The following is an 18,518-nucleotide window of genomic DNA, read 5'->3' as shown; positions in this document are numbered from 1 at the left end:
TATGGCTTAATTCTACTTCTTCCAAATCTTAGAAAATGAATTAGTTCATAGCGAAAACGGCCTAAATTGAATAGGAAAAAGGAGGAATTTGCCCAAGGAAGAGCTTGCGAGACTAGAGCTTTACCAAGGCACTCTTTTAGTCTAAGGAGCAAAAGAAGGAATCCACTCGAGAAACTCAGAGTTTAATTTGCTAGTGGTGAGACAATAGTTTATCAAGGCGATGATCAATAGCCGATCAGCCACACTAGAGCTGAGACACAGCCCAATCCCCGTACAAACCCAATCAATTACCATCCCAAACTGCACTTGCTCTTTTGAATTTATATTTAGTTGAACTAAGATGTGCATCAATAGACATTACAAGACAAACTCGACAAACAAAAAAACTCAAAGAAAAACGATAGTCAACATTCCATGGAACACCAGCCATCAAGGCAGAATCTTGCTTTTTAAGTAACTCCATGGATATGCAAAACAGTACAGTACCACCATGTCCAGATAAAGATTGCTTGGAGCTCTCGCGATCTTGCACCACAATTTACTAACCATGCTATTGATGATGATAGGGGCGCATCGGAGACGAGTGTGGTTGCCCATTTTGGAGGTGAGGTGGTACTGCCCCTTGGCCCATTGGTGGGGGGCCTCCATAAGGGTAGTTGTGCATTTGCTGAGGCATCGCTGGGTTCCAGCCCGTTGCATGAGGATCAGGACCTGGAGCATATTGTGTTCCGTTGTAAGCAGGACCGCCTGGGCCTCCGGCATATGGTTGTTGTCCTAAAACTGAGGGTTGAGAGTTTAGGACTGGAGTATTTGGGATGGTGAAGTCTCTGCTTCTATCATTATTAACCTGAAAACATAATTAGGTTTGGAGTCAATGCACAAGTGTAGAAAGAACCAAGTTCTGTTCAATCTGACATTTTCCGAGTCTCACCTTTATACTAAGATCAGTGTGGCGAGAATATGAGATGTGAAGCTTGCAGTATCCTCCGTCGTATATGCAATGTCCTTCTAAAGCCTCCTTTGCAACGACAGCGGTCTGCACATCTGCAGCATGTAGAATACTTGATGAAGGAATGAAGCAAGGACAACAAGGCAGAACCCTTGAAATCAAACACTCTTTCGTGTTTTCAGTTCGTAGTTTTTTCAAGAAATTACTGTATTCATTATAAGTTGATAGTGTCCCCAACTTTCAGCATAGTCCACAAAAAGCACCACTTTACAAAAGTTTCACCTCAATACATGAATTTACGTTTTAGCAAAAAATTATGGGTTTAATGTTGTGTTGCTGTTGCGCCCCCGAACTATAGTTTTTTCAATCAAAGTTGGGACACTTTATGGAATTCCCTCAAAGTTAAGTTTGAGACATTTTCCAGAATATGCTAAAAGTTGAGAACATTTTCTGAAATATGCTAAAAGTTGAGGACACAATTCACCATCAGGGTTTCTTTTTTTTTTTTTGCTAAAACGGCTTCATTTGATGTGCTGAGGCAGCTACCTCAGACTACGAGGATATGAATCGCTGTAAGTCGGGGACATTTGAAGAAAAAACAGAAGTTTGAGACATTTTTTTGAAATACTCTAAAAGTTAAAACACAATTAATACTTCATTATAAGACCAAATTAAGTGCAAAACGCACAAATTGTAGCTAGCCAAATCCATATCTTACCTGGATACTGGATCAATGCTTGAAGACCACCATTTTTGTCGAACATGGCAATTTTTAGGACAGGCCCAAATGATGAAAAGACCTGAAGTACAAATAAATTACCACCAGTAATGAATGATCCAATAACTAATGTAAAGGCTTTCTCAAGTTTCAAGATGGGTACCGTTTGTAAGACATCTAAGGTAACTGCATATTGCATGTTCTCGATGGAAGCAAGTAAAACGTTGCTCTCAGGCTCCATTTTTTTCCCATCAACTCCTACACTAAACTGAAAGAAGGTAGAAGCACAATTTCAGTAATGAAACTTTAAGAGAAAGGGAGAGCAGAAACTGAAAAGGGTATATACATCAATCATATCACTCAGATACCTCCATCCACAAAAACTAAGGAGCAAAGTATTTGAACATATTAGTGAATCAGATCATGCAAATAATTTACCTGACCACTTGCGTCTATAGCTGACGGAGCAACAGGGAGCATAGGGTTGGTGTAGTCCCTAAATTAACCATAGTATAAAGATATGAATGCCATATAAAGATAGCTCAAACAGAGTAAGGATCATATCAAATAAATAAGATATTCTGTATATGAATTTATAGAAGTTATGAAACCAATACACTAATACAATTCGGTCTACAATAATGCAGCCTGGAAAAAAAGACAAAATCAGCTTACCTACTACGATGGCTCTGGAATTTTACACTCAAGTCTGTATGCGCAGAATATGTTATTCTAAGAGAACACGGCCCCAGCTCTGGAATCAAATAACTGGCCAAAATAAAGACAGAAGCAGAATATTGGTGAAATGCTTCATTTCTCATGTATTACTTATAAAACACACATTAACAGACTCTTCACAGGTAGAGTGTAAAAATAACCTCTACATACTTAAATCAGAAGAACGTGGGTAGAAGGCTTATTGATTCAAGTTATGTCCCAAATAATTCTACATGTTGAACAACAACATTGTCATCTCTTGAGACAAGCTAAGTAGGTAAGACACCCAGGACCATGGTCCAGGATACAAACAAGTAGGATCATTACATAATAAGCTATACATATTTAATTTCTTGATGTCTATACTTCGCATGTATTGGACATCCAGTCAACACCTCCAATCCTACTCATTGATTCAGTACACTTGTCACGCTAAACCCTGAAGCCCTCTTAAATCTACTCATTGCAGTAAGACACCCATGGTCAAGAAAAGATACAGTTAATCATATTCCTATTAAAGGTATAGTAACTAGAAATGGCTAAAGACTGAGAGGTAGAGTGTGGGGTGAGGAACACGCAAGTACCCCTTTAGCATAGTTGTAGATCCCAAGCCAAATATAAAAACCCAGATCACCTTGGAATGCTTCTCCCATCAAGGGCATCCTTGGCAGCAGTCGCAGTCTCTGAATCTGAAAATTGCACCAGAGCCTGGTGGCAGAGGGTGCGATAGATGTTATGGCACTGACAGAAACCATTAAGGAAACAAAGCCATTGAAACGAAGATCAACTGGAGATCCATACCTGAAACCCAGCAGTCTTCTCAAAAGTAGTAATTTTATGAACAAACCCGAAGGCTGAAAATACCTGAAAAACGAACAAGAATAAATATATTCAACAGAAAAGTACACAATTCATTTTAATTGAAATAATAAGTAGCATACATCAACAAATGAAAAAGAAAGAAGCATCCTCAACATTCGAAAAGTAGCATTTTTTACCAAGGGAAGGTCAGTGACAAGGTACGACACACAAATTTTAATAATTAAATAAATAAAATCCCAGCTAAAGTATACAGAACGGAATGAGATATACCAATGAAGGAAACAGGAAGGAATATAGCTCTCATGTCAGAGAAGTGCAGGGCCACTAGAACAAAAGTGAAAGGAAGTAAAGGATTGGGTAACAGTTTATGAACTCCATGGAATAACTTCCTAACATTGAAGAAGGGTCATCGTATTATGAATAAAATACAAAAACAGGGATAGTGTCAAATTTGTGCCATGTTTTAAAATGCTGGGAAAATCCAGGCTGGACAATTACAAGGCCACTCTGCAGAGAGTAGCAAGAATTTCCGATAATTTCTCAAATCTCAGGTACAACATCACAAGGAATCAAAAAAATTGAGTTAGTCCCAGCTTTCTGCATTATTGCAATTCAGACACTCTTTTAGCGATTAACAATCGTAGAACTGGTTAAGAGAGATCTCCTTTTGAAACTAAAAAAATGGAACATTAATTAATTATAACAGACATGAACAATCACACCAAACATAAATGCTAGAGATGTATACTGTTATGTATGGTAAAAAAGAAAATCACCGACTATGAAGTAAAATAACAAGGCACCAAAAAGAAAAGGGGAAAAAGAAATATTTGAGATGCTTAAGAAGCTAGGGATAGAATCACAATGTGGAGGAAGGGAAGAAAGAGCGAGTGTTAGGGAAGGAGAAAGAAGACAAACACACATGTGCCCTTTCTCCCAATGCAATAAGCTGCCATCGAAGATATTTCCTTGGCATGTTCCTGCTGATTCATTCAGGCTCTTGTCAAATAAAGCTTAAGCTGGGCATACCACAATCTAGGCACAATAATATCAAACAAAACATCCTTATATTGCCACAAATTTGCATGCTTTGACTTTGTGTTGGGGATGCTCAATTGCTTACCAAGTGTAGCACATCAATACTGACAAGACGCGCATCATTTCCCTCAATTGTTACCAAGAGTACATTTCCAGCAACATCTGCAGTAGTCTTGTTGTTCACTATTTCTTGCCTGTTTGAATATTGTAGGTAGACGGTTTTCCCTCGTACCTGAGCAGGCTCAGATGATGATGCGTAATACGATATCATAGCAATAGCTTGATTAAGTTCCGCCTGTAAAACAATTAATAATAACTACATCAGATACATAGAAATTATCAAGAATTCATAGACGAGCAAAAATTAGACTTACAAACTCAATAAAAGCTTGGTTCCTATTTGCTCCAACATTACACTTTGTGTTGACAACCTTCCCAAATGGCTTCCCCAGCTCGACTAACTCCTCTTCGGTACATTCCCATGGCAAGTTCCTTAAATGGAGAACCTTCGACGGAGGTTGGGTGTACCGAAACTGCGGTTGACTGGAAACTGATGACATTCCGCACTGTGATAAAAAAAAAATTGCAAAACTTTTCAAATCCAATTATGTTGTTAACAAATGAACCACATTGCATGACTTCAAAAGTTCATCAACAAATACTAAAACACTCAAACCAAGCTGAGAATCAAGTCAGTAGCAAGCATCTAATCCAATTGTACATGGCCACCGATTCAGTTCACAAGCATAAATCAGTAAATACAAAATAAGAAAACAGGAAAATTTATTTTAAACGCTCTATCTGGATCGATATGCAATCCTGAGCTTCATTTGCTAAGAAATACCGCTTGCTAAGAAATACCGCAAGGAAAATCAAACGTACCAGCCTATCAGGAAAAGCAGATCTTCCAAATTTGTAGTAATTTAATTGCAGAAAAAACGGAAAATCAAAAATTAACAATAATGGAAAAAGCCTCAAACAAATACCTCTATATGTATACAAACGCCTAAACTTAAGAACCCTAAAAAGAAACCCCAAAACAGAATAACCGAATAGAAGGAACTGAAAATGAGGCAATAAAGGTAAAATTAAGAAATCCGCGACGATTACCTGATATAATAATTGTGAATTTAGGGTTCGCAACCGTAGAACAGCTGATGCAGAGACAGATTATTTTTTGGGGGATTATTATCTCTGTAGCCTCGGTGGATGGGATTGATTTGGAAGGGAGGGGATAATGTATTTGGGCCTAGGACAGCTATTGTGTTATAATGGGCCTAATTGTTGGGCCCATTATAGTGACTAAGCCCCACGTTTTTTGAACATGTTTTCAGCGCTTCATCTCTATGCAAATACTTCGCCTTCAACACATCTCAAAACTCAGAAAATCGCAATCTTCAATCTCCGCTACTTGGAAATGGAAGCGCCAGCTGTGGAAAGAGACTTCTACAGACTCCACCGTCGTCCACACAAACAAAGCGATAACAGTAAGCTGCCAAAACAGAGATTTAGATCATGCCCGCCAACTGTTCGACGAAATGCCCCAACGAACAGTTGTCTCTTGGAACACCATGATCACCGGCTATTACAAATGGAATCTCACCACCGACGCTCTAGGATTAATCTCCCTCATGCATCACTCCGGCGTCAAGCTCAACGAGACTACATTTTCCGTTTCACTGAGCGTGTGCGGCCGGGCGCAGTCGTTGGCAAACGGGAAGCAGCTTCATGGGCTGGTTCTGAAATCCGGGTATGAAAGATTCAAGCTTGTCGGGAGCGGGTTGATGTACTTGTACGCTAATTCTCGCCGTATCAGCGATGCCCGGAAACTGTTCGACGAATTGCACGAAGAAAACGACTTGTTATGGAGTTTGATGCTGGTTGGTTATGTCGAGTGTGACTCGATGGCCGAGGCTGAGGCCATCTTCCGTCAAATGCCGAGGCGCAGCGTGGTGGAGTGGACTACCTTGATCTCGGGGCATGTGAGGAGCGAGGCTGGGTGCTGGAAGGCGCTGGAGGCGTTCAAGATGATGATAGACGGGGGCGAGGCTGATCCGAATGAGTTCACTTTGGATTGTGTAGTGAGAGGTTGTGGTAAGATGTGTGATCTCATGAATGGAAGGGTGATTCATGGGCTTGTGGTGAAGTTAGGATTTGAATTTGAGTGCACAATTTGTAGTGCCCTGGTTTTCCTGTATTGTAGCTGTGAATATGTGGATGATGCCATGGATGTTTGGAGGTACGAAATCACGGAGATTCAATTCTCAATTGTCACATCTGTCGACAAAACGACATCTTTGGTAATGTTCAAAGCAATGTTGTTTAATTTAAAATTTGTTGTAGGTACATGTCATGTAAATCCGTGAGAGATTCGAACGAGTTGATCAAGGCATATGCAAGGTGTGGTCGAGTTGAGGACTCGAAGAGATTGTTTATGGAGACACCACTCGAAATCCTGAGCTCGACGAACACCATGATCTCTGTGTATGCGAGGAATGGTGAGGTCGAGAAAGCTTTGGATCTTTTCGAGAAGGTGAAGTTGGAAGGAAGCCCTATTAGTTGGAACTCGATGATATCAGGGTATATCCACAACGATCACCACGAGAATGCGTTGGATCTCTACCTAACCATGTGTAGATCGTCCATAAGCCCGACTGCGTCCACCTTTTCCGTGTTGCTCCACGCGTGTGCCTGCATGGGGTCTCTTCAGCAGGGGCAAGTGGTTCACGGCCATTTGGCGAAAACTCCGTTCTCCTCCTCCGTTTGTGCGGGAACAGCCCTCATCGACATGTATTCGAAGTGTGGAAGCATTGCAGGTGCAAGGGACGCGTTCAGCTGCATCTCTTCGCCCAACGTGGCAGCTTGGACTGCCCTGATCAACGGGCACGCGCACCACGGCCTTGGCCCGGACGCGGTGTCGTTATTCAGTCTCATGCTGGAGAGGGGCGTGACGCCAAATGCAGCAACTTTCGTGGCCGTCTTGTCTGCTTGTGCGAGAGCAGGTATGTTAGACGATGGAGTGGCAATTTTCCGATCGATGAAGGAAGAATACCGTGTAACGCCAACACGGGAGCACTTAACGTGTGTCGTGGAGCTCCTTGGGCGGTCAGGGCTGGTACGTGAGGCCGAGGAATTTGCGGAGTCGGTGCCTTTTGCAGCAGACAAGATTGTGCTGACCACACTGCTGCATGCTAGTTGGTCTTGGATGGAGACGGAGGTGGCAGAACGAGCGGTGCGGAGATTGCGAGCGTTGGATGCGAACTCAGCTGCGGCGTGCGTTATAATGTCGAACGTGTATTCGGGGACGGGGAAGTGGGGGAAGAAGGCGGAGGTGAGGGAGGCGTTGAAACGACGGGGGGTTACGAAGGATCCAGGGTGTAGTTGGATTGATATAAACAGCAGAAGCCATGTATTCTCTGTTAGCTGTAGAAACCATCCAAATTCTGAAATGATATATGCAACTTTAGAGTCTCTGAGATTGAATGGAAGCTCAAATCAAGACTAAAATACTCTTCATTTATTTCTCTCTCTATACTCTATAGTCTATATATCTTCTTCATCATGTCAATAAATGAAGTTTAGAAAATTAAAGATTAAAAAGCAAATACACATACATAGATCAGCTGATACTTATGTGCAGGTATTGCTAAAACCATGATGGAATGCTAGTCAATGTCAATCGTGAAGTTTGATAAAATTCTGATCGGTCCCGTAAAGTTTAAAAATAAAATTTTAAATCATGAAGTTTCAACTTTTCTTGACTGTTGCATCATGTATAAAAGAAAGTCTCTGGTAATGCTCAAAATGTCATTGTATAATTAAAATAAGACAAAGGAAAAAACACTTACGAGCATTGTAGAAGGTGATGTTCTGTACACGGAAGAGACGATTGAGAAAAATTGGATTATTTTAACTCAATATTCTGTTTTAAAACCTTAGAAACTGATCAGAATTTGATCAAATTTCGTGATTTGAATATTATCCTAACTTTGATTACAGACGACTTCTAAACAATATTTGGTGTATGCAGTAACAATGTTCGCTTTAGAAACTGTAGCGATGAAGGTAATCGACTCGAGCTGGATGCTTGAGCTTCATGAGAGCCTTCACTTCATGCTTCCGAACCATTTCCCGAGAAATGTTGAGATTTCCTGCAATCTCTCCTAGTGTTCTATCTCCTTTGCCATCAAGCCCATACCGTTGTCTGATCACTAAGCTCTCCTTCGGCTTCAGAGAATCGAGCTATACAAGCAAGAATCATATCACCACAAAGCAAAGGAAGGATGGCACCAAATGCAGTTGTAGATTCTACCATAACTTACCACGTCGTCTAGAGCAAGCCTGAGAAGCGCAGGTTGCCTTCTTTGATCTCCCTCGACACCATCTACGTCTTTGATTCCATTGATGAGCTCTTCCTGGGTCACAGCATGCTTTGCATGCAATGAAAGAATAGGCTTTGCTGCCCTCATTACTTCATGGTATCTTTCAGCGGAGATCCCAACTCGATCTATAATTTCTTCTTTAGTCGGCAATCTTTGAAGTTCGAACGACAACATTAGCTTGGTTCTGTGAATATCAGCTCGGATCTGCACCAAGATGTATGGTTTATTTCATGCTTTATGCTGCATAGATATGTTTCAACCAAACAATTCTTCGAGGAATACATGGATCTGGAAAATAATCAGAAATAAAGAGCTTACCGACTCAAGGCCAAAAGACACCTTTGTGAAACTTGAAAGCGTCATGGAGCGAATAATGGCATGCCTAATCCAAAAGAGGCTATACGTTGAGAGCTGGAACTTCCGTTTTGGCTCAAAGCGGTCAATACCCGTTATGAGACCCTTTACACCAGCTTGACACAAGTCTTGGAACCGTGGCCCACTAGCGAAGTCTTGAAAATACTTATTCATGACGAACAAGACAAGTCGCAGGTTGTGCTGCACGAAATCAAAAACTTAGATTCTTGTGATATAATGTCATGTACTCTGTATTTATCGAACAAGAACAAGCACAAATCAAGCATAATGTGAAGAGAGAAAGACCATGAATTACCTTGATCAACTTGTTTCTGGCAGCTCGACCAACCTCTAATTGTTTCCTCATCTTAACAGTACTCATATTTGTTGCATTTGCTAACTCACCTTCAGTTAACTCTTTTCCTAAATCCTTCTGTGCACTCTTCTTTACTTGGAGGATTTCCTAATGACAAAAGACCAAAGTAATCAGACGAAAAAATAACACTACTAGTAGCATAGCACATTTCTGATATATGTAATGCATGTTCTTCATCTTTTCAGTAGCTTTCCTCAAATTAAGAAGTAAGTTGACAACAGAGAGTTTAGTCACCTTCATAGGTTGCATCAGCTTAAACAGCCAGGCATGCTCAGATGAAGGAAGAACCGGAGGGATCTTCATTTTCTTCCAGTCTAAGCTAACCAAGTCCGAGGAAGCTGAATAGTCCCTAACAAGCCTATTGGTCTTCTCGAATTCGTCATGGTTTCTGTGTTTTATTTTTTCAGATGACGCAACGGATTCACCTGCTTTCTTCGTCTTGAGAGCAATCCTCTTCTCAAGAGTCAACCTACTCTCCTTCTTTTGATTCCTTACAACAGTTTTTTTCTCCGTCTCCACGGTTTCTCCAGTCCTTATCCTTCGTGACTGCCTTCTCTTTATCCTACAATCTTTCACCTCATCAACAACAACAGCCTCTGTAGGGCTTTGATTAAATATATACTCCAGCTTTGCAGCGGCTTCATTGTAATACAAATCTGATGTACTCGGAGATGCTTGGTCAGTTAAAGCCACATTTACTCGTTCTGGCCGCTTTTTCCCCTTTCTTAACCTCTTATGGTTTCCTTTATTTGTCTCCAGAGGCAAAGCAACAGGTTCCCTAGGCGTAATTAGAGCTAACTTCTTATTTTCATCCTTTTGAAATGATAATACAATTGGTTTTCTAGATAACGATTCACGAGACAAATATTTGACGCCTACTTCCAAGGGAGTTCGTGCAGCAGAGCTCGAAACAGACACAAATCCCATGCCAAAACTGTCAGCTCCAAACATTCACTGCCATAATTGGAGAATCGCTGAACAATCAATCCCATGATATGAAAGCTAAGTACCAAAATTTCAAGCGCAAAAAATGCAGACATCAATATTAGTCTACAAGAAGAAACCAAAGGCCTTGAAGGAAGGAAACGTTTAAATTCTCCCCTTATCATTTCATGAATCATGAAGCAATAGATACCGAAGAAGTTCATATCGCGTATCATACAAATTCTACCACGAGTCACTAATTAGATGCAATGCCACCGTATAGTGACAAAACATATGGAATTCAGCTGATTTGCGTCAGCGCCAAATCACTAGTGATACAAGAGCTCAGTCACTACCAAAATCAGATATGCATTCCAACTAGCAATTCACATTGCAAATGATAAACGTTGAACTAAAATGAAGCAATTCTAGTGAGAATGAAAACAAACTACGGCGAATCGTAAATGAACAAATTACCAGTACAGAGAACACTAGCTGAGAAAATGCAAAACGTTGGACTAAATGAAGCAATTCTAGCGAGAATCGAAACGAACTACAGAGAACGGTCCATGAATGATACACAAACCAATGAACAAATCACCAGAACAGAGAACACTAGCTAAGCAAATGAGAAACGTTGGACTAAAATGAAGCAATTCTAGCGAGCATTAATCCAATGAACAAATTAACAGTACAGATAACAATACCTGAGCAAGCACCGAAGAACGATCTGGAATCCGAGAAGTCGAGAGGACAAGAAGGTTCTTTCTCTCGCCGCCGACGGAATATTCCGGCGATGAAGGAAATGAGCTTAACGGAATTGGAGGTTTTTGGCTCTTAAAAACTTGAAAAAATATGTAATACTCCCTTGAATTTCGGTGGCCACGAGCTCTTTGAGGTAGACTTGGACGGCTGAAAGTAGCGGGAGAGTAGATCGACGGTTAAGCAAGTGTCCACGTCAGTTGGCGCAAATGAGGTGATGATGTGGCCGATTAGTGAATGTGTGACGTGGCACGCTGAGAGTGGAAGGCGAGATATTTTTTGTGGATAATATTCTAGCATCCGTGGGATTGGGAAGCTTTAGCTCTTGTGCTCAGCTCCATATTAGAAAAAAATTTAATACTAATTTTTTATGTGATATTGGCAACTCATATTAAAAAAAATTCATTTTAATTCATCAACTTTAAACTTAATAAATTAAGATTATAAATTCAAATAGTAATTGGTAAATTTTTTCCGGCGGCAACATAATTCAACTAAATTAAAATGATGGACAATCACGGGTGGTAACCATATCTATGTGATGTTATAACAAAGTGATGTAGTCAAATTTTATCGCTAGAGGAAAAAATTCAACAATCATTACATTATATGTCAAGTTTAAAGTTTATGAAAAAAATAATTTTTTTAAAGGTTTTTATTAGATGTTAATATCTTTTTTATTCTCCCTCCGACCTTAAAAATAGACCAATGTTATTTAAGGAAATATTTCTTTCTGTGGGTCCCATTCTCCACTGATAATACTCTCATCACTGTATCTTTCTATCTTTACTTCACCAAACTCCCTCCGTCTCACTACACAAGTGAAGCGTTTCTTTTTGGCCATTGTTTTGCGAAAATGATAGAGTCGTATATACATTATTCTCTTACTTACTTTATTTTCTAACAATTCTAACTATTTATTACTATTATTTTTGCAATACAACGTCTGGGACAGAGGGAGTATTAAAACCCATGTTATTTCAAATATCTGTTTTTTTAGAGACGGGGGAGTATATAGCATTATTCACCGTTTGAGTCACATTTTCTTTGCAAATTAGAACTGGCTATCGTCTACGTAGCTCTCTATCTATGCCTCTCTCACAGCTTATTCCTCTGTAATTATCTTTCTATATCTCTCCCACAGCTTATTGTCTATGGCTTCATTATCGCTTCCCTGACATCACAAATTCGTGATGTCTCAGAAGTGAGCATCACAAACCGATAAGTTAAACAATTCTATTGATCCATAAAAAACATCACTTGATTAAAAGAATACTATAAACAATATATTACACGTAGGTGACAAAAAATCTCCTATCGTTGAATAATTAAGAACAATCAAAATTTCATAGTTTTGTTAACTAATTTTCAAAGTTGGACAAACCAGAACTTAAACGAAAATTTGTGACAATTCGTATTTGTAAAAATCGAATATTTGGAAAGAAAAAGCATGCCGCAAAGCCAAAACTATTTAAGAGCTTCATTATAGAGCTGACATCTACACAGCAAAAACTGGGAAATTCCCTACAAAATCTCTTCTCAATAGTGGGCTCAAGTGACAAAATTCCAGCTAAAACACTTGAATCAAGAAAAAAACTAAATGAGAAGAAAACTTATTGACATGGAAAATTTTTCAGATGGAAATTATTTCCACTTGGGTGTTAAGTTTCTAAAATGTAGCCCTCAAAACTGTGCAATCTATGCATGTTTATCGTGTCACCGTGTGCCTTGGTGCAACCTCGGGAACCATAGTCAGCTGTAGTCAGCAGCGCAAAAAAACAAGGAAATGCCTCTATTTGGTCAAGATGTAGCATATTGACGGTTTAGCATGTACTTTACGACTTCATAAAAGGAAACCACAATCCCAACAGAAGGACCAGCACGGCCAACACGGGGTCCAACACCAGCGAACAAGCCCTTCATCCTTCCATCCCTGTGAATATTACAAGTACATTAAATCTCTTCCCATTGAAAAATGTAATAACATTAAGACTAAAAAGTGTCAACAGGCATGCAATAGATGGATTAAGTTGCGCATATATGAGATTTTCAGAACTGAAACCTCTCGGTTGCTTGCAGTCTAAAGGAGTAGAGATCTCAACAACAGTAGGCATGTAACTCAGATGGGTATGCGGGTTCGATTGGGAGCATACCATGGTGTTGGACTTCTCATCTTCTAAGTTTAAGGATATGTCATATATGGAGATAAAAGGTTCAAAAATCAGGATACGGGCTCTATGCTAAGAGAAAAGCCAGGAACTATGAACTAATGCTTTTGTGTCTAAATGACAAGTCATTTCTAAACTAAACAAAATGATAAATCTAATAGATATAAGCATCCCACATGTTTTCAATGGTTTATAGCTAAAATTATAGGTGGGCTTAATACCTCCAAATTTCTACGAGAGTGTGCCTTGTCGTCATTCTCAGTGCCCTGGTTGGATCTTGCTGCAAAATGAGAAAACAAACAAGCTAAACAACTACTACTTGAAACAATGAACATATTCACCGGTGTAATCTAACACAGCTTTCTATAGCATTGCATTTGATTTATATGAATACCTCAATTTGCCTACGGGTCTTTGCAACATCAAGTGGACATGTAGCAGCAGCAGCAAGGGTCCCAGCAACAAAACCAGCAGAAAAGTTTGACGCAAAGATGCTGACAGCACTTGCTTCATCTCCAATTACACCTAGAAGCCGCCTTCTCACCTATAATACGTTATTGTTTGGTAAAAGCTCATTACAGGCCCATAAGGGTTAGGATTTCATTGCATAAGTAGTATGATTCTATCCTTAGAGAGCACGGATGATGAAACTTACTGGCTCGAGGGTTGACCAGCAGATTGCGGAGAAAGGCACATCACGAGCAAGCTGAGCACCCATGCCAGTCCACAAGAAACGGTAGTTTTGCACTGACCAGAAAAAAGTCACCATCGAACAAAAATGTGAGATAATGGCTGACAAGTGCATAAGAGAGATTCCCTTTTTGAGTTGAACAACAATAGCACAAAATTTTTGAGCTTCCCACCTTACAAAACATGGAAAGAATTATATATCCAATTACCAACATAGATTAGAGTTATCATAGATTAAAAAAAAAAGTAAAAAAATATGACATACGCAAGGTTGTATATTTAGCACTACACTAGAAGGCCTTGAAAGTACCCAAAAAAACTTTGATCTACACAGAAGGCCTTAATGTTAGCACAGATTAACCTTTCAGGTTTCATGGAAGGATAAATTTCATGACCGGTAGAATAAAAACATCGACTTACAACTGTTATTGAAGCTGCTTGTACTTTTGACCTGGGAGATGAGATCAACTAATGTCTTAAATACACCTGGAGGTCTTTGGTCAACATGGAGATGCTTAAATGCCTGATCATCAAGAGATTATTAAGATAGTTAAAAACACGGATACAAAACTGCAAACAGAAAACTAATAAAGATGCACCTAAAGTAAATCACCTGCATTCGTGTTCTTGCAAGCTCAATAGGATAGCAACTAGCACAAGCTAGGGAGCGTGCCAGAGCACCAGCAACTAAAGGTGCATAAGGAGTTAACCCAGGAGCTTTTTGTGCTGTAAACTCCTCTAACTTGTTGTGAAAAATATCATAGCATGGCAAGTAAATACCAACCTGTTTGAGACATATACAAACCATTGTTCAAGCTGTACATAGAAGAGTTTGATTCCGAAAAACCACATCGATAACTTGGTAAGCAGATGTCACATATGTTAGCAGTGATTAGTCAAAACTTACAGTTGGAATAGCAAGTGCTAAGCCAGCATTAGTTCCTCTCCAAAGTGCAGATAATCCTTCCTGCATAGGATATGAAAACAAATGATCAAGCCTCAGTTATCAATATCATTCGTGAGTTTTAACTTCAACGTGAGTAAGCATGCATGCTCATGCAAATGTATCGGATGCCCAATAGTCTATAATTAATAGGAAAGCCAATGACACAATCTGTTCGTCTCCAAACTTTTATATAATCAATTTCAGAGAAAGACTCAGCACACATAAGATGAGCTATGTATAGGAAATGTATGTCGGTATCTCTTATTTTTAACTGTCAACAACTAACCTGCCTAACAATTTTGTAGAAAACATCCACTGTCCCCTTATAATGGAAACAATCAGGTGGACAAATTGATACTGTCCCGTGAACACCAGCTCGTGCGCACGATGGAGAGCACCTCAGATCAGCAAACATCTAACAACAAATTGCATAGGAAAGTCAAAGTTTAATCACTGGAGATGAGGCAAAAAGTTTAGACCTGTTACTATATTCAACACTAAAGTTAAGACATAGCAACCATAAATTTTACAATAATGCTGCATATAAATCACTAAATCTTAAGCCACTCTAGAATATACATTCCTATACAACAGTCAGCAAACATAACTATAGGTTCACGATTACAACTCTACTTGAGCAACATAAACTAAAGGTTGCTGACTTGCAGTGAATCTGTGATTAAAATGGGTGCTACATCACAGTCGTAGTCCTTCTGTTTTTTAAGTCTTGCAACACATAAAACTATTGCTAAAGAAATCCACTAATCGTACAACCTGAGGCTCTCTACTCCAGGTGGCTGATTCAGATGAAAAATTACTACCTATATTAGCAGGCAAATCAAATGAATTGAAAATGATAAAAGAAGACACCTTACATACCGTATGTGGGCCAAAATACGTCATGCGAGTGGTAAGATTACTTAATGGATGGGAATAGGCGACTCCAGCAGCTTGTGCCTGCAATCTTGTCTGATAGAATATACAAAATGGAAAAATAATCAGATGGAAAGGAATAAGTAAATAGTAGTAATACAGTATAATATACATACAAACACAGCTCCCTTTACAACTAGGAAAATACATAACTGAAACCAAATTTCAAAAGCCAAACAATTTCCTTTTTTTGCAGGAGAGGGATCGGGTTGTATTCAAAAAGTCTATTAGACAGTTCAACTAGTTCCATTAACTATCTAATCGTTTGTTTTTTTGTTTTTTTCTGACTTGGCTAGGTAGGATAGCCAAGCCACCCCCCCTTTCTACATGTTATGAAACCAACCCAGGCAAAATCCATGGCAACAAATCAATTCAATGAAGACCACAACTACAAGTCTAGCAACAACATATAATAAACTAAGTCACATGATCACAACATAAAACTCAGGTATTGTGTCTAAGAAATTGACCTTGACTAAACAGATCAATAGCAAAAAAAAAACACTAAACATATCAAATTCACCTTAGCCACATCAAGTGGGTTGACCAGAATGGCGGACAGAAATGCTGCACCAGCCGCGGAGAAAGCGCGCTCCGAAAACCCCAAGTTTCTACCCGCAGACACATCCCCATTGCTGCTCGGGGTGTTTTTGGATGCCTCAACTCTATCAATTATGACCATTCCTCCTGACATCAGCGACACGTCCTTGTTAAATTCAGGAATCCTTGAGGACTGCTCAGCCGTCCATGGCTCCAGCTCTTTTGTCATCCTCTCCTCTCTACTGCGATAAAACACGCATGGCCATTTAGTTCTAGAAAAAAGGGGAACTAACTAAACCCTAAAAACCTTGATGATTCGAATGGAACAATAACAAAACGTAAATCAAAGAGAATGTGCGGGCATAACAGATCAATTTTCATTCGCATTGAAGCCCTAAATTCTAAGACCAGTAATAACAATGATAAACATAAAATTGGGAGTCAATTCTGACAGAGCAAAACATCCTTCCATGAAACAATTCATAACAATCGAAACACATTAGAAAAGGAGTATATAGACCTTTGCGATTTGGATGGGCTTGAATTCGACGGTATTACGTGAATTTCCGTATTGGATTCTTCACCAAAAGTTCTTCCTCCTCTTTGATTTTTCTTGCGCAGCAAGGAATTGGCGTGGATTGGTTCCGAGTTGTTTGGAGAGAGATTGGGCGCAGCAGCGAGCCCCACACCGCTGTGAGAGAGAGAGAGAGAGAGAGAGAGAGAGAGAGAAAGGGCGAATGAGAATTTAGAAGCCTCTCGATATTGAGGGTGTGGCTTTCACTGGGAGAGACATGGTTGATGACGTGGCGCGGCTTCTATCACGGCGCCGTTCACATTTGGGAATCTTCGCGCCTTTCTATTTCTATTTTTATTTTATTTGACGAGTTATTAATTAACAAAATAGTCGAAAAATGAAATCTAAGTCATTAATATGTGGGAGATAATTTTCTGTGTAGTAGGAAAGGCTCGAGAATTTCGCCATCCACCCTTTATTTGTGGGTGGGATGGAATCCTAATTTCCTATACAACGAAATAAATTTTATTAAGTTGGAGATAAGGTAATTAAAATTACAGTAATGATAAACATACATATATATAATAAATGGAGTATTACTCAATTATTACATATTTAGATATTAATATGTTGAAAATTGATTTATAAATGGAGTATTACTCTATTATTACATATTTAGATATTAATATGTTGAATTGATTTATAAATGGAGTATTACTCAATTAGTACATATTTTGTGATCATTTAGGTAAAATTAAAATTTTAAATTAAGTTTCTACAAATTTAAGAAAAAAAATGGAATATGTTATACAAAATTATGTGAAAAATGGTCATAATTCTTCGTATTATTTCTTTGTTATTGTTATAGAATAATAGTATAACTAATAAAAAATTAGTAATTTATAATTTAACTTAATTACATTTAGATTCAGGGGTGTTATGTAGATGTGCAATCTAAATACATGGTGCCTATTGCAATATCAATTTGATGTACTAATATTTATCTTTATCTAATTAATGATATTTATGTGATTATATTATTATAATAGACAATGCTCTTAAAATTTGTTAAGTGATGATAGTAAGTGTTTTAGAGCTTTGTCAATTGTATCCTCTGTTACAACTCACTTCCTTATACTACTCTTTATTAGTAGTACTGTACTACTTAAAAGAGAAATTGGACATTTTAGGTATTTAACATTTAAAATAAATTTATAGTTATTTACTAATTTGATGTATTACATAGTTACCCTTCTATGATTATTAAGGAAATAATAAATTTTCTATAATCAATATATAGACATTTAGGAAATAGATTTATTATATCTTTGAAATCAATTGTTTAGATTAACGTAACATCCATTTATATGTTTGCATAATTTCTTCTTCCAGGAATGATGATATTTCATTTGTCTACGGTGTCCCAAATGTCTTGGCTCGAGCTTTTTCGGTCAAAACTCATCTCTGGTTGTCCAATGAAAAATAAATATTAATTTTTTTTAATTGTTGTGTGTAACTCGACAATTGATATTAATTAATAAATTATAGATTACTTAACTATAGACATGATTTATGGCCTTTATATATATCTCTAAATGCGATTTTTGAAAATTAAAATTTAATTACAATTAATGGATATATTGTACAAAATATATGATGTCATATATTTTGCCATTTCAGATGAT

The 18,518-nt window shown here is 38.5% G+C and overlaps 4 protein-coding genes across 5 annotated transcripts; 1 reads left to right on the top strand and 3 right to left on the bottom strand.

The window, feature by feature from the left end:
• Positions 1-287: 287 nt before the first annotated feature.
• On the bottom strand, positions 288-5,500 carry PTB2 (polypyrimidine tract-binding protein 2). The gene is made up of 11 exons (XM_048113763.2): positions 5,355-5,500; positions 4,619-4,810; positions 4,330-4,539; positions 3,186-3,248; positions 3,019-3,092; positions 2,343-2,435; positions 2,106-2,163; positions 1,831-1,935; positions 1,668-1,749; positions 932-1,044; positions 288-847 (listed from the first exon to the last, which is right to left on the bottom strand). The coding sequence occupies exons 2-11, from the start codon at positions 4,802-4,804 to the stop codon at positions 551-553; spliced, it is 1,281 nt and encodes a 426-aa protein (XP_047969720.1). The 5' UTR covers positions 4,805-4,810; positions 5,355-5,500; the 3' UTR covers positions 288-550.
• A 30-nt stretch (positions 5,501-5,530) lies between these two features.
• LOC125209837 (pentatricopeptide repeat-containing protein At3g03580-like) lies at positions 5,531-7,776 on the top strand. The gene is made up of 2 exons (XM_048109416.2): positions 5,531-6,483; positions 6,588-7,776. The coding sequence occupies exons 1-2, from the start codon at positions 5,591-5,593 to the stop codon at positions 7,747-7,749; spliced, it is 2,055 nt and encodes a 684-aa protein (XP_047965373.1). The 5' UTR covers positions 5,531-5,590; the 3' UTR covers positions 7,750-7,776.
• Positions 7,777-8,133: 357 nt separating this feature from the next.
• Positions 8,134-11,144, bottom strand: LOC125211747 (RNA polymerase sigma factor sigE, chloroplastic/mitochondrial-like). The gene is made up of 6 exons (XM_048111657.2): positions 10,988-11,144; positions 9,591-10,310; positions 9,297-9,443; positions 8,945-9,181; positions 8,567-8,830; positions 8,134-8,486 (listed from the first exon to the last, which is right to left on the bottom strand). Exons 2-6 carry the CDS (start codon positions 10,305-10,307, stop codon positions 8,289-8,291), a joined length of 1,563 nt encoding a protein of 520 aa, XP_047967614.1. The 5' UTR covers positions 10,308-10,310; positions 10,988-11,144; the 3' UTR covers positions 8,134-8,288.
• A 1,356-nt stretch (positions 11,145-12,500) lies between these two features.
• Positions 12,501-17,076, bottom strand: MTM1 (manganese tracking factor for mitochondrial SOD2). Of its 2 annotated transcripts, none has more exons than XM_048118365.2 (11): positions 16,840-17,076; positions 16,303-16,561; positions 15,726-15,815; positions 15,133-15,261; positions 14,808-14,867; positions 14,514-14,684; positions 14,321-14,423; positions 13,866-13,957; positions 13,605-13,754; positions 13,432-13,490; positions 12,501-12,975 (listed from the first exon to the last, which is right to left on the bottom strand). In XM_048118365.2, exons 2-11 carry the CDS (start codon positions 16,546-16,548, stop codon positions 12,843-12,845), a joined length of 1,233 nt encoding a protein of 410 aa, XP_047974322.1. In that variant the 5' UTR covers positions 16,549-16,561; positions 16,840-17,076; the 3' UTR covers positions 12,501-12,842. The 2 variants fall into 2 exon arrangements, with proteins under 2 accessions (XP_047974322.1, XP_088923035.1); XM_089066909.1 differs by having other exon boundaries at positions 16,303-16,558.
• Positions 17,077-18,518: the final 1,442 nt, after the last annotated feature.

This window comes from Salvia hispanica, chromosome 3, assembly GCF_029641045.1.
Source record: "Salvia hispanica isolate PSC_SH4W2 chromosome 3, Shi_PSC_v1, whole genome shotgun sequence".
NCBI classification, from domain to species: domain Eukaryota; kingdom Viridiplantae; phylum Streptophyta; class Magnoliopsida; order Lamiales; family Lamiaceae; genus Salvia; species Salvia hispanica.
Note: the sequence above shows the minus strand (reverse complement) of the source record. Positions and strands in the feature narration are given on the sequence as shown.

What these genes read in the sequence shown, in the direction of transcription:
- PTB2 (XM_048113763.2), bottom strand. Translation starts at nt 4,804, where the DNA reads ATGTCATCAGTTTCCAGTCAACCGCAGTTTCGGTACACCCAACCTCCG. An exon ending in ACCAAGCTTTTATTGAGTTT is followed by an intron (nt 4,540 to 4,618) that starts GTAAGTCTAATT and finishes ATTGTTTTACAG; the next exon opens with GCGGAACTTAATCAAGCTAT. An exon ending in AGCATTGATCCAGTATCCAG is followed by an intron (nt 1,045 to 1,667) that starts GTAAGATATGGA and finishes TACATGCTGCAG; the next exon opens with ATGTGCAGACCGCTGTCGTT.
- LOC125209837 (XM_048109416.2), top strand. Translation starts at nt 5,591, where the DNA reads ATGCAAATACTTCGCCTTCAACACATCTCAAAACTCAGAAAATCGCAA. An exon ending in GATGCCATGGATGTTTGGAG is followed by an intron (nt 6,484 to 6,587) that starts GTACGAAATCAC and finishes AATTTGTTGTAG; the next exon opens with GTACATGTCATGTAAATCCG.
- LOC125211747 (XM_048111657.2), bottom strand. Translation starts at nt 10,307, where the DNA reads ATGTTTGGAGCTGACAGTTTTGGCATGGGATTTGTGTCTGTTTCGAGC. An exon ending in CCAGAAACAAGTTGATCAAG is followed by an intron (nt 9,182 to 9,296) that starts GTAATTCATGGT and finishes GATTTCGTGCAG; the next exon opens with CACAACCTGCGACTTGTCTT. An exon ending in TGTCTTTTGGCCTTGAGTCG is followed by an intron (nt 8,831 to 8,944) that starts GTAAGCTCTTTA and finishes ATCTTGGTGCAG; the next exon opens with ATCCGAGCTGATATTCACAG.
- MTM1 (XM_048118365.2), bottom strand. Translation starts at nt 16,548, where the DNA reads ATGACAAAAGAGCTGGAGCCATGGACGGCTGAGCAGTCCTCAAGGATT. An exon ending in CGTATTTTGGCCCACATACG is followed by an intron (nt 15,262 to 15,725) that starts GTATGTAAGGTG and finishes ATTTGTTGTTAG; the next exon opens with ATGTTTGCTGATCTGAGGTG. An exon ending in AAGCAGCTTCAATAACAGTT is followed by an intron (nt 13,958 to 14,320) that starts GTAAGTCGATGT and finishes TTTTCTGGTCAG; the next exon opens with TGCAAAACTACCGTTTCTTG.